This window comes from Oryctolagus cuniculus, chromosome 1, assembly GCF_964237555.1.
Source record: "Oryctolagus cuniculus chromosome 1, mOryCun1.1, whole genome shotgun sequence".
NCBI classification, from domain to species: domain Eukaryota; kingdom Metazoa; phylum Chordata; class Mammalia; order Lagomorpha; family Leporidae; genus Oryctolagus; species Oryctolagus cuniculus.
Window position 1 is genome coordinate 17,519,148 of NC_091432.1, and position 12,440 is coordinate 17,531,587.

A 12,440-nucleotide genomic window follows, 5' to 3' on the forward strand; every position below is an offset into this window, starting at 1 on the left:
TTTGATAATCTTACAACATTCTTCTGAATTCCTTTTTCAGGCATTTCATTGATCTCCTTCTTCATATCTCAATTTAATGTGTTATTGTGTTCCTTTGGAGGAGTCATACTGCCTTCCTCAGCCCTTGTACCGGATGAACCATGTGATTAACGGCCTATCATGAGTTCATCATGCCTGAACAACCCACCAACTCAGGCACACAAACTGCACAGAGCACCTATATGTTCTATGGTAGGATCCCCTAGCCTTCCATGAGGTCTGTCCCAAACAGTCAGGAAGCTCCAAGTTTCCAGAGTCAGACTGGACTGGTGTCCAGAAACCCTGCCACACTCAATGCCCATCCCAGTTCTCTGATATCTGCCCAGGACACTCACAGTCAATTGTTCAGGGGGTCCACTCTCCACCCTGAGAGCTGCCCCATCCCTAGTACAAGTTGCTCACCATTCCCCAGGTCAAGACAGATAGTGGTTACAGCTCCACCTTGGCAAACTCTGAAGCTTTGGTGGGGAAAAAGAAAGGAAAGCAAGGTGGCTTCTCCGTATGGAGCTAAGTGGACACTCTATTCCCCAGCAGTCTCCAGGCCAGTCGGCAGTAACCATGGAATTCTCCCTCAATCAAAACCACCAGGGTCTTGGGCCACAGCAGCCTCCCTCCCCTTGCACTGGGAGGATGATGCCTTCCTGCTGAGTGTCAGCATGCATAACACTCCCATTATGCATCCCTGCTGCCTGCCTGGCCACACTGCTCGCTGCTCCACGGAGTCTGTTCTGTTTGGTCATTCTGCCCTGCAAATTTCTCACAAACAGTCCCCTAGGAAAGTGGTCCTGCCTTTGTATTTATATGTCTTAACTGTGACTAAAATCAGTCATCTCCTCCCTATTCAGTCATCTTGGATCTCTCCTAAACTCAGGTTTTAATGAATTATCTGCACTTCCATGTTTATTGAAGCACTATTCACAATAGCCAAGATATGTAATCAATTAAGTGGACATCAGCAGATGAATGGATAGATATTTATCAACAACAAAATAAACCATAAAATTTTGAAATTCTTACCTTTTGTGACAACCTGAAGAACATTAAGTGAAATAAACAATGCACAGAGAGATAAATATTATACAATATCACTTGTATGTGAAATCTAAAAAGTTTGATTTCATATGAATAGTGGGTAGGCTAATGGTTTCCAAATATTGAGAGATAGGGAAATGGGGGAAAAAGGAGAAGCTGGCAGTGGGTACAAAATTATAGTTGATAGGAGGAATGAATTCTGTTGTTCCATAACACAGCAGGGGCACTATAGTCAATAGAAATGCATATCTCAAAATAACCAGAAAAGATCATTTGAATGTTTCGCTGCAAACTATAAATATTTGAGCTAATGGGTATTATAATTACCTTGATTCATTCATTAAAGAAGTTATACATGTATGAAAACTTCACATTGTACCTCACAAATTTTTACAATTATGTCAATTTATAAAAAAAATGAAATAAATACAAATGGAACATTTTTAAATTTAAATTATTAGTTAATTTATTAAATAGCCACATTAATTTATTACTTGAACACTCTGGATCTCAAAAAAGCAAAGTGATTTCTCAGAAAAATGTAATGTTAATAACAAAAACTACTCTTATGACATGAGTCAATAGGGAATCTACTTCATAGATTCACAGTAGAGTTATGGTACCTTGTTATTCAATGTCATTTAGTTTTTATAACCCATTCAGGTAGAGAAAGGTGACCAACCCAAGTTCCAAGTGTAGGGAATACAATTCCCCATTAATGAAATTTTTCCCAAACATGTCACAAAGTCTTTCCATCAGAGGAGATAATTAATACCTGAGAGAGAAAGCCAAAGAAATAGAAAGAGGTCCCTAATCATTTGTGGAAACCTCTTTAAATATCTACCTAAAGCAAAGTGAGAATGTTTTTATTGTCATTCATATATCCACAGGAAGACTAATCATAGGTGGAGAGACTCATTTATATATACTTCCTCCTCAGTTTCTCCCTCTTGCACTATCTAGAGATCAGAATCATAAATAATCAATTCTTTGTAGCATTTCAAGTGAATCCATTTTAATTCAAATCCAAGGATTTTTGTGAAAAAGCTTGGAGGCTTAAGCTGGATGGAAAGATCTATACTCATAAGAATACTTTTTAAAAAACTGTTTTGATGAAGTATATTAATATATTCAAAAATTTGCATATTTAACATGTGCAATTTCTTAACAATCATTTATTTGATATTAAATTATCCGTGTAGTTCTTTTAAAAGTGAAACATCTTCCATGTTGAAACTTACTAATTCTAAGAAGAGATCCATTTGAGAAAAGACTTATTTTGAAAGATCCTAAACATGATTAAGTTCATCTAACTACTAAGGCTACTAAGGTAAGTTTCAATCTTGCTGATGCTTTTAAAGATTGATATTTTCCATATATATTAATCATTATATCTCAAAACATCAACTGTATTAATACAGTTTTTTATTCTCACATCAATTATTCAAGATAAATGGAAACTATTAACAATTTGGCAGTCGAAGAACTTGCAGATCATAATTTTTAATGATTTTTGTCACAACTATTTGGTGCTAATTGCTATGTTTTTGGCAGGAGATGCCTTCTTAATAATCAAGACATAATAGTGATTAAAATAAATTGAAATACAACTAATAGAGACGAAATGTCTAAAGATGGGTATTAAATGGCATAAGTCTTCAGCTTTTTAGTCCAACACAAATTTTGAGAACCCTTCCTAAGTTCAACTGCTTTGAATGAAATGGGAATCTGTTCTTTCCTTGAGAGTGATATTGCACATGATTCTTCCAAAAATAATTTCATGGTTAAATGTCTCTGTTTAGTGATATAAGCATCAATTTTTACTATCTCCTTGGTATATACACACACATTAAAAACATACTTCAGGCCCATGAATACCCATGACTATAGTGGATAGCTTCATATATAGTTCTTTAAGCAATTCTGATTAGCAACTTGTAAAGTGAAATTATTATTCTTGCTTTTCGATTAGAAAATAAGGAGATAAAATAGCAAGAAGTGTACCCTAATTGAAAGAAATTCCAAGTAGAAAAATTATGGTTCTAGTCCATACCTCTGATTCCAAATCCATCATAGTTCAGCACTGTAACAGTCATTTTCGACATTATGCTAAGGAATCTGTGGGTCCCTTCTGGAGTTACTGTGTGGTCAAAGATGAAAGGCCCTTCATTGACTACCATAATATGGTTTGTTAATGTTTGGGAGTTCAGGGTGTTACTGTGTGTGTGTGTGTGTGTGTGTGTATCTGCTAAAGAAAACACTTCATGAAAATTTGCCTATAGAGTAGTATTAAAGCAATTTCAATTATAATTACCTATCAAACAGAGATTACTAGTTCACCACTGATTATTGAAACAAGATAATATAAGGGCCGGCACCGCGGCTCAATAGGCTAATCCTCCGCCTAGCGGCGCCAGCACACCGGGTTCTAGTCCCAGCCAGGGCGCCGGATTCTGTCCCAGTTGCCCCTCTTCCACGCCAGCTCTCTGCTGTGGCCAAGGAGTGCAGTGGAGGATGGCCCAAGTACTTGGGCCCTGCACCCCATGGGAGACCAGGATAACTACCTGGCTCCTGCCATTGGATCAGCGCGGTGCGCCGGCCACAGCACGCCGGCCGCGGTGGCCATTGGAGGGTGAACCAACGGCAAAGGAAGACGTTTCTCTCTATCTCTCTCTCTCTCACTGTCCACTCTGCCTGTCAAAAAAAAAAAAAGATAATATAAGGCATCAATTCAAAATTTGAAAGGAAAAAACTCACAAGGATAATCTTAGATAATCTTGACTTTCCATGTTAATAGCTGTTTGATTTTAAACAATACCTTGAAATTCTCTATGCTTATATTTCCTGATATGTAAAATTAAGTATAAAAAGGGTAATATTAACTATCTCTGCATTTATAATGAGTATTAAATCAGAAAATATCTGTAAAAACATAGAAGAGTACACAGTAAGTTTTAATTAATTATTATATTGTTATAATGTGAATATGCTATTATACAAATTACATTGTATTAATATTATCAACATTCATCTTTGAGGTTGTTGACTTACCTATAAAATGGATTAAATAATATCAACTACATAGACTGCTGCAAATGCTAATAAGAATCATCTGTGGAAAGCACTCAGTACTATGCATTGACCCTAACAGTTAATCATGTAAATGAGGGAACTTGCAAACATTCATGGAAAAATGGAATTAAATTATAAGTGTATTTTGGTACAAAAATAATTCCAAACCATTTATAGATTTTTCATAATATGCATTTTCCATGGACTTTTTTAAAAAGATTTATTTTATTTATTTGAAAGACAGAGTTACAGAGAGAGGTAGAGACAGAGAGAGAGGTCTTCCGTCCTCTGGTTTACTCCCCAGGTGGCCGCAAAGGCAGGAGCTGCACCGATTCTAAGCCAAGAGCTTCTTCCAGGTCTCCCACAAGGGTGCAGGGGCCCAAAGACTTGGGCCATCTTTTACTGCTATCCCAGGCCATAGCAGAAAGCTGGATCAGAAGAGGAGCAGCTGGGACTAGAACCAGTGCCCATATGGGATGCCAGCGCTTTAGGCTAGGGCTTTAACCCGCTGCGCCACAGCACTGGTCCCATCCATGGACTCTTTAAAAGAGATTTATTTTGTTAATTTGAAAAGCAGAGTTACAGAGAGAGAGAGAGAGAGAGATTTCCATCTGCTGGATCAGCCCCAAATGGCCTCAAGGATCAGAGCTGTGCCAGGCCATAGCCAGGACCCAGAGCATTTTCCAGGTCTCTCACATGGATGCAGGGGTCCAAGTATTTGGACAATCTTTTGTTTTTTTAGGTGCAGTAGCAGTGAGCTGTATCGGATGTGGAGCTGGTGGGACTCAAACCAGTGCCTTTGTCCTTAATGTGTTGTACTATCAGAATTAACGGTAAAACTACTACTCAAACAGTACTCTATATTTTTCTGTGTCTGTGTGGGTGCAGTCTGTTGAAATCTTTACTTAGTATGTACTAAGTTGATCTTCTGTATATTAAGATAATTGAAAATAAATCTTGATGAAGAATGGGATGGGAGAGGGAGGGGGAGATAGGATGGTTGTGGGTGGGAGGGAGGTTATGGGGGGAAAAGCCACAACAATTCAAAAGTTATACTTTGTAAATTTATATTTATTAAAAAAAAGAACGAAAGCATCACAGGCAGTGGCTTAGCCTACTAACCCCAATGCCATCCCCTCTATAAACTCTTTAAAGACACCCTGCATTACTGTCTCAAACTGATTGGATTTAAAAAATAACCATTATGACTTCTTTCACAGTGACGCTTACATCCTTTTCTTTTTTCATATTATCATCACCAATGCCCAGCTACTGCTAATGCCAACTACTCTAAATATTCTGCTTAATGTGGCTGAACCTCAGCCTGTTTCATCCAAGACATACAAAAACCTTTGTAAGAGGAATGCCCCAAGATTCACACTTCGGCTCTTCCCACTCACTTTCTCAGTATCTTAATGTTTGCCTTATTTAAAGAATAATGGAAAAATTTCTTGATTTTACTTTCATGACCATTGCATCCATTTTTGTTTAGGTTTAGATTTTCAAGTTTATATACTGTTGTGTTTCCAATCTACGAACTACACTGATAGTCATTTCAGATTATTAAGTATATACTAACAATCTCCCTTTGGGTATGTACAAATATTTATGTCCATACAGTTAACAGAATTTTCACCTGGAGGCAATTTGATTGATTTTCAAAAGCAGAGCCTTTATTTACATGTCAATAAAAATCTTCTAAGATTTGACAATTATATTGAATCCAAACATGTATTATTTATTATACTAGTGAAGTGCAAAAAAAATCACAGTTGCATTAATTTTTTTCAGGTAATGTAATTTGCCACTGCATGAAACACATGGAGAAAAGGAACAATGTGACAGAGTTTGTTCTCCTGGGACTTACAGAGAATCCAAACATGCAGAAAATCATATTTGCTGTGTTTTTTATCATCTATATCATCACTGTGGTAGGGAATGTGCTCATCGTGGTCACCATCGCTGCCAGCCCGTCACTGGGATCCCCCATGTACTTCTTCCTGGCCTATCTCTCCTTTATTGATGCCTGCTACTCCTCTGTCAATACCCCTAAACTGATCACAGATTCACTCCATGAAAAGAAGACCATCATGTTCAATGGATGTATGACCCAAGTCTTTGGGGAACATTTCTTTGGAGGCACAGAAGGCATTCTACTTACTGTGATGGCCTATGACCGCTACGTGGCCATCTGCAAGCCCTTGCACTACACAACCATCATGAACCGACGGGTGTGTGGCCTTCTAGTGGCAGTTGTATGGGTGGGTGGCTTTCTTCATGCAATCATACAAATGCTTTTTATTTTCCAATTACCCTTTTGTGGCCCTAACATCATAGACCACTTTATGTGTGACCTGAACCCTTTGTTGAATCTTGCCTGTACCGATACCCATACTCTTGGACTCTTTGTTGCTGCCAACAGTGGGTTCATCTGTCTATTGAACTTCCTTCTCTTGTTGGTCTCCTATGTGGTCATCCTGCGCTCTCTAAGGACCCACAGTTTGGAGAGCAGGCGGAAAGCCCTCTCTACCTGTGTTTCCCACATCACAGTGGTTGTCTTGTTCTTTGTCCCCTGCATATTTGTGTACATGAGACCTGCAGCTACTTTAACCATTGATAAAGCAGTTGCTGTATTCTACACTATCATAACTCCCATGTTAAATCCTTTAATCTACACATTGAGAAATGTTCAGATGAAAAATGCCATAAGGAAATTGTGTAGCAAGAAAACTATTTCAAATGACTAATAAATATCTATAAATCACAACACTATTTGAGCTGAAGAAAATGTCAAAAGGACAATGCCAACAAATAATACTCACAGGATAAAGAAGAAAATTCTGCACTGAAAACAGTAGAAATGGTGCAGAAAACCTAATGAGAGAAAAATCCAGCAAAATTATTTGCCTGTTTAGGAAATTATATCAAATTGGACCTCAGTTTTACTAATTTCATCCAGTATTTGGGTTCACAGGCTTTTTTTTTTCATCAAAAAAAGGAAAAATTAAAATATGTTAGTTGAGCAGTAATGTCTAAAACCTTGCAAAGAGGTAAACACTGCTTTTATCCCCATTTTATAGATGAAGAAACTGATAAGAAGGGGAAATTATCAAAATAAATGCATGATGGCCGGTGCCATGGCTCAATAGGCTGATCCTCCGCCTGCGGCGCCAGCACAAAGGGTTCTAGTTGCGGTCAGGGGCGCCAGATTCTGTCCCGGTTGCCCCTCTTCCAGGCCAGCTCTCTGCTGTGGCCAGGGAGTGCAGTGGAGGATGGCCCAAGTGCTTGGACCCTGCACCCCAAGGGAGACCAGGAGAAGCACCTGGCTCCTGCTTCGGATCAGCGCAATGCACCAGCCGCAGCGCGCCAGCCGCAGCGGCCACTGGGGGGTGAACCAATGGAAAAGGAAGACCTTTCTCTCTCTCTCTCTCTCTCACTGTCCACTCTGCCTGTCAAAAAAAATAAAAATAAAAAATAAAAGTAAATACAATGACAAGCCAGTAACCATAATTAGACTAATTTTCTTGACTGGACTCTTAACTTCTATGATACTCTGCCAAGGAATGATGATAAAAATCTGACTAGATCACTCTACTACACACCATTTGGAATGACAGAGTATGCAAGTCATATTACACAAATTTGTTCATGATCCAACTAAATGATAAATTCTTCTTATGTATCACAATTAACATTCATTTGGTACCTGAAACATCATCATATCTAACTTTTTAAGACTACGATAACAATGTAACATTTAACTTCTAATGATTAGATAACATGTTTACACAATATTTTCAAATTTCCATGTAGCCCCAAGGACCATTTTGAAGCACACACATAACCTGTGTTCTGTTAATAACCCATTAAAAAGCATGATAAATAAATTAAAAGAATATTTGATAATAAGCAAGAAATTTTATTTGAAATATATAATGCTACCCTTTAACATATTTGCCTCTGAATTGCTATTTTGTCTCATGGTAACAATATATGATACACAATAAATATTGATTGGATCAATGAAGGCATTTAAAGGATATAAATTTAATAAAATGTAGAGAAAAATACAATACTGGAGACTATGGAATTATTTACCGCCATTTACTGATTCGAACTCTCAAGAGAATCCTAGCTAGACCTCTCAGAGGAACCACAATTTGCTTTTTTTTTTAAAAAAAAAAAAGGTTTTATTTATGTATTTGAGAGGTAGAGTTACAGACAGTAAGAGGGAGAAACAGAAAGAAAGGTCTTCCATCACTGGTTCACTCCCTAAATGGCCGCAAAGGCCAGAGCTGAGCCAATCCGAAACCAGGAGCCAGGAGCTTCCTCTGGATCTCCCAAGCTAGTGCAGGGGCCCAAGCATGTGGACCAACTTCCACTGATTTTTCCAGGCCACAGCAGTGAGCTGGATCAGAATAGGAGCAGCCAGGACTAGAACCAGTGCCCATATGGGATGCCGGCACTGCAGGCAGAGGATTATCCTACTGCGCCACAGGGCCACCCCACAATTTGCTTTTACTCATTCTTACACTGAAGAATAAGAAATAAATTTAAACAGGTTCTCAGCGTATAAACAAATACTTTACTTTGAAATTCTTTTTACTTTCAGAAAGATTTTATGATTTTATAATTGTGATCTGAATTCAGGGCATATTTATCTGTTATTCATTTAAATTTTTTTGTAACATTTCTTTATTAAAAGCTATTTTTAGAAACATGTGGTTCCATTTCCCATAAAGCCACTTCGGAACAAAATGCTTTTTCATTCCTTCTCTTTCATACTTCATTCATCTATTGACAAATATTTTGATACCAAGGTGTGTGTGTGTGTGTGTGTGTGTGTGTATCACATTGAGACATGCAGGATTTCTGTTGAAAAATACCCTGATGGTCTTATTAGGGACCTCTTGAATGTAACAAGTTGTTTTTCCCTTAGTGCTTCAATTATCTTAGTTTAACTTTTTATAATTGGTATGAGTCTTTTTGGATTTATCCTAATTAGTGCTCATCAAACTTCCTGTGCCAGATTTTTTGCTCTTTTCCCTAGACTTGGGAAATTTCCTGGCAATGAAAGCAGGTAGAAACTGAAGAACACAATAAATGTAATGTACGACAAGCCCACAGTTAGCAACACATTCAACAGTGAAAGGTGGGCATATCACACAGACAACAGCGGGGAGAGTTGGGACGTCCAGGGCTCCGAGTCCACACATCGGTGCTGGAAGGGGAGGTGAGCTCAATAACCCGAGACATTGGCGGGGAAACGGGGGTCAGAATCTAGAGGGGGGCCGGAAGGTGCAGCAAACTCACTACCGGAAAGAAGGAAAAAAAAAGCTTGGGGGTTTCTCTTTCCCCTAACCTTGAAAAGATTGCCAGGCTGCAAGGCTCAAAGAATTCCCAAGAGACAAAGAGCAGGCCCCCTCTCTGGATTTACATATCAACAGCGGAGAGCTAAGGAACTGAGTCACTACAATTCAGTAGCCTAGGCAGCCCAGTGGGAGTCCAGAGGAGCCTAAACAGACTCTGGGTAGAAGCCAGAGACTGGAAGCTAAACACCATTAATTCTGCACAGCCCTGCCATGCGGTGTTATTTACCCCCTGAATAAAATAAATAAATAAATAAATAAATAAATAAATAAATAAAAAGAGAGAGATTTACCACGCATAACCTGAGGGTGTCACCTTTGCACACCCTTAACCAGGAAGAACCAAGCAGAGCTCTCAGGCCCCACCCATTTCAAGCCTCCAAGGCTCCTCCAACAGCAGGCAGTCCACTTAAAACGGACATAGTATAAAAAAAAATTAAAAAAAAATGCACAGTGATGAAAGAAGAATTAACTATGCCAAGTAACAAACACAGAAATCCAGGGAACAAGATCAACGATGACACTATGATGCCTCCAAATAAACAAAACACCCCAAACCAAGATTATGAAGATGATGAGATAGAAGAAATGCAAGATACGGATTTCAAAAAATTTATGATAAGAGCATTTAGAAGTTTTCAAAAGCAAATCCTTGAACTACAGAAATCCTTATTGGACAGGATTGAAAATCTCTCTCGTGAAAATGAAATTTTAAGGAAGAATCAAAATGAAACTCAGAAACTAGTAGAACAGGAAAGTGTGATAGTGAAGAGAAATCAAAATGAAATGAAGAGCTCAATAGATCAAATGACAAACACATTAGAAAGCCTTAAAAACAGAATGGGTGAAGCAGAAGAGAGAATATCGGACTTAGAAGATAGAGCACAGGAAAACATACAGTCAAACCAAAGAAAAGAAGAGGAAATTAGAAACCTAAAAAATATTGTTGGGAATCTACAGGAGGCTATTAAAAAAAAACAACATTCGAGTTCTAGGAGTTCCTGAAAGCATGGAGAGAGAGAAAGGATTAGAAGGCCTTTTTAGTGAGATACTAGCAGAGAACTTTCCAGGTTTGGAGAAGGACAGAGACATCCTAGTACAGGAAGCTCATAGAACCCCCAATAAACATGACCAAAAGAGATCCTCACCACGACACGTGGTAATTAAACTTACCACAGTGAAACATAAAGAAAAGATCCTAAAATGTGCAAGAGAGAAACGTCAGATTACTCTCAGAGGATCTCCAATCAGACTCACAGCTGACTTCTCATCAGAAACACTACAGGCTAGGAGGGAATGGCGAGACATAGCACAGGTGCTAAGAGAGAAAAATTGCCAGCCCAGAATATTATATCCTGCCAAGCTCTCATTTGTGAATGAAGGTGAAATAAAGACCTTTCATAGCAAACAGAAATTGAAAGACTTTGTGGCCACTCGTCCGGCCCTGCAAAAGACACTTAAAGATGTGCTACACTCAGAAACACAGAAACACGGCCATCAATATGAAAGAAGGGAAAGGAAGAACACATACCAGTAAAAGAGCATGGGAAGCTCAAAGCTTCCGGGAAAATGGCAGGGCAAAGTCACTACGTATCAATAGTCACATTGAACATTAATGGTCTGAATTCTTCAGTTAAAAGACACCGTTTGGCTGACTGGCTCAAAGAACACAACCCAACTATTTGTTGCCTACAAGAAACACATCTCTCTAACAAAGAGGCATGCAGACTGAAAGTGAAAGGTTGGAAAAAGATATTCCATGCCAACAGAAACCAAAAAAAAACAGGTGTAGTCATATTAATATCAGACAAAATAAACTTTAATACAAAAACTGTTAAGAGAGACAAAGAGGGACACTATATAATGATTAAGGGTTCAATTCAACAGGAAGATGTAACTATTATAAATGTATATGCACCTAATTACAGGGCACCGGTCTATTTAAAAGATATGTTAAGGGACTTAAAGGGAGATTTAGACTCCAATACAATAGTACTGGGGGACATCAATACTCCACTCTCAGAAATAGACAGATCATCCGGACAGAAGATCAACAAGGAAACAGCAGATTTAATTGACACTATTGCCCAAATGGATCTAACAGATATCTACAGAACTTTCAACCCTACATCTACAGATTTCACATTCTTCTCAGCAGTGCATGGAACCTTCTCTAGGATTGATCACATACTAGGCCATAAAGCAAGTCTCAGCAAATTTAAAAGAATTAGAATCATACCATGCAGCTTCTCAGACCACAGCGGGATGAAGCTGGAAATTAGCAACTCAGGAAACCCCAGAAAGTATGCAAACACATGGAGACTGAACAACATGCTCCTGCATGAACACTGGGTCATTCAAGAAATCAAAAGAGAAATCAAAAAATTTCTGGAAGTAAATGAAGACAACAACACAACATATCAAAACTTATGGGATATAGCAAAAGCAGTATTAAGAGGCAAATTTATAGCAATAGGTGCCTATATCAAGAAATTGGAAAGGCACCAAATAAATGAGCTTTCAGCGCACCTCAAGGACCTAGAAAAACTGCAGCAAACCAGACCCAAATCTAGTAGGAGAAGAGAAATAATTAGAATCAGAGAAGAAATTAACAGGATTGAATCCCAAAAAACACTACAAAAAATCAGCCAAGCGAGAAGCTGGTTTTTTGAAAAAATAAACAAAATTGACTCCCCATTGGCCCAACTAACTAAAAAAAGAAGAGAAAAGACCCAAATCAATAAAATCAGAGATGAAAAAGGAAACGTAACAACAGACACCACAGAAATAAAAAGAATCATCAGAAATTACTACAAGGACCTGTATGCCAGCAAACAGGAAAATCTATCAGAAATGGATAGATTCCTGGACACATGCAATCTACCAAAATTGAACCATGAAGACATAGAAAACCTAAATAGACCCATA

General features: G+C 38.3%; 1 protein-coding gene across 1 annotated transcript; it reads left to right on the forward strand.

Annotated features, from left to right (window-relative positions):
* Nucleotides 1–1,353: 1,353 nt before the first annotated feature.
* LOC100350801 (olfactory receptor 4C46) lies at nt 1,354–11,833 on the forward strand. Its single transcript, XM_070064419.1, has 3 exons — nt 1,354–1,365; nt 5,964–6,859; nt 11,536–11,833. Exons 2-3 carry the CDS (start codon nt 5,964–5,966, stop codon nt 11,588–11,590), a joined length of 951 nt encoding a protein of 316 aa, XP_069920520.1. The 5' UTR covers nt 1,354–1,365; the 3' UTR covers nt 11,591–11,833.
* Nucleotides 11,834–12,440: the final 607 nt, after the last annotated feature.

What these genes read in the sequence shown, in the direction of transcription:
- LOC100350801 (XM_070064419.1), top strand. Translation starts at nt 5,964, where the DNA reads ATGGAGAAAAGGAACAATGTGACAGAGTTTGTTCTCCTGGGACTTACA. An exon ending in AAAAATGCCATAAGGAAATT is followed by an intron (nt 6,860 to 11,535) that starts GTGTAGCAAGAA and finishes CTCCACTCTCAG; the next exon opens with AAATAGACAGATCATCCGGA.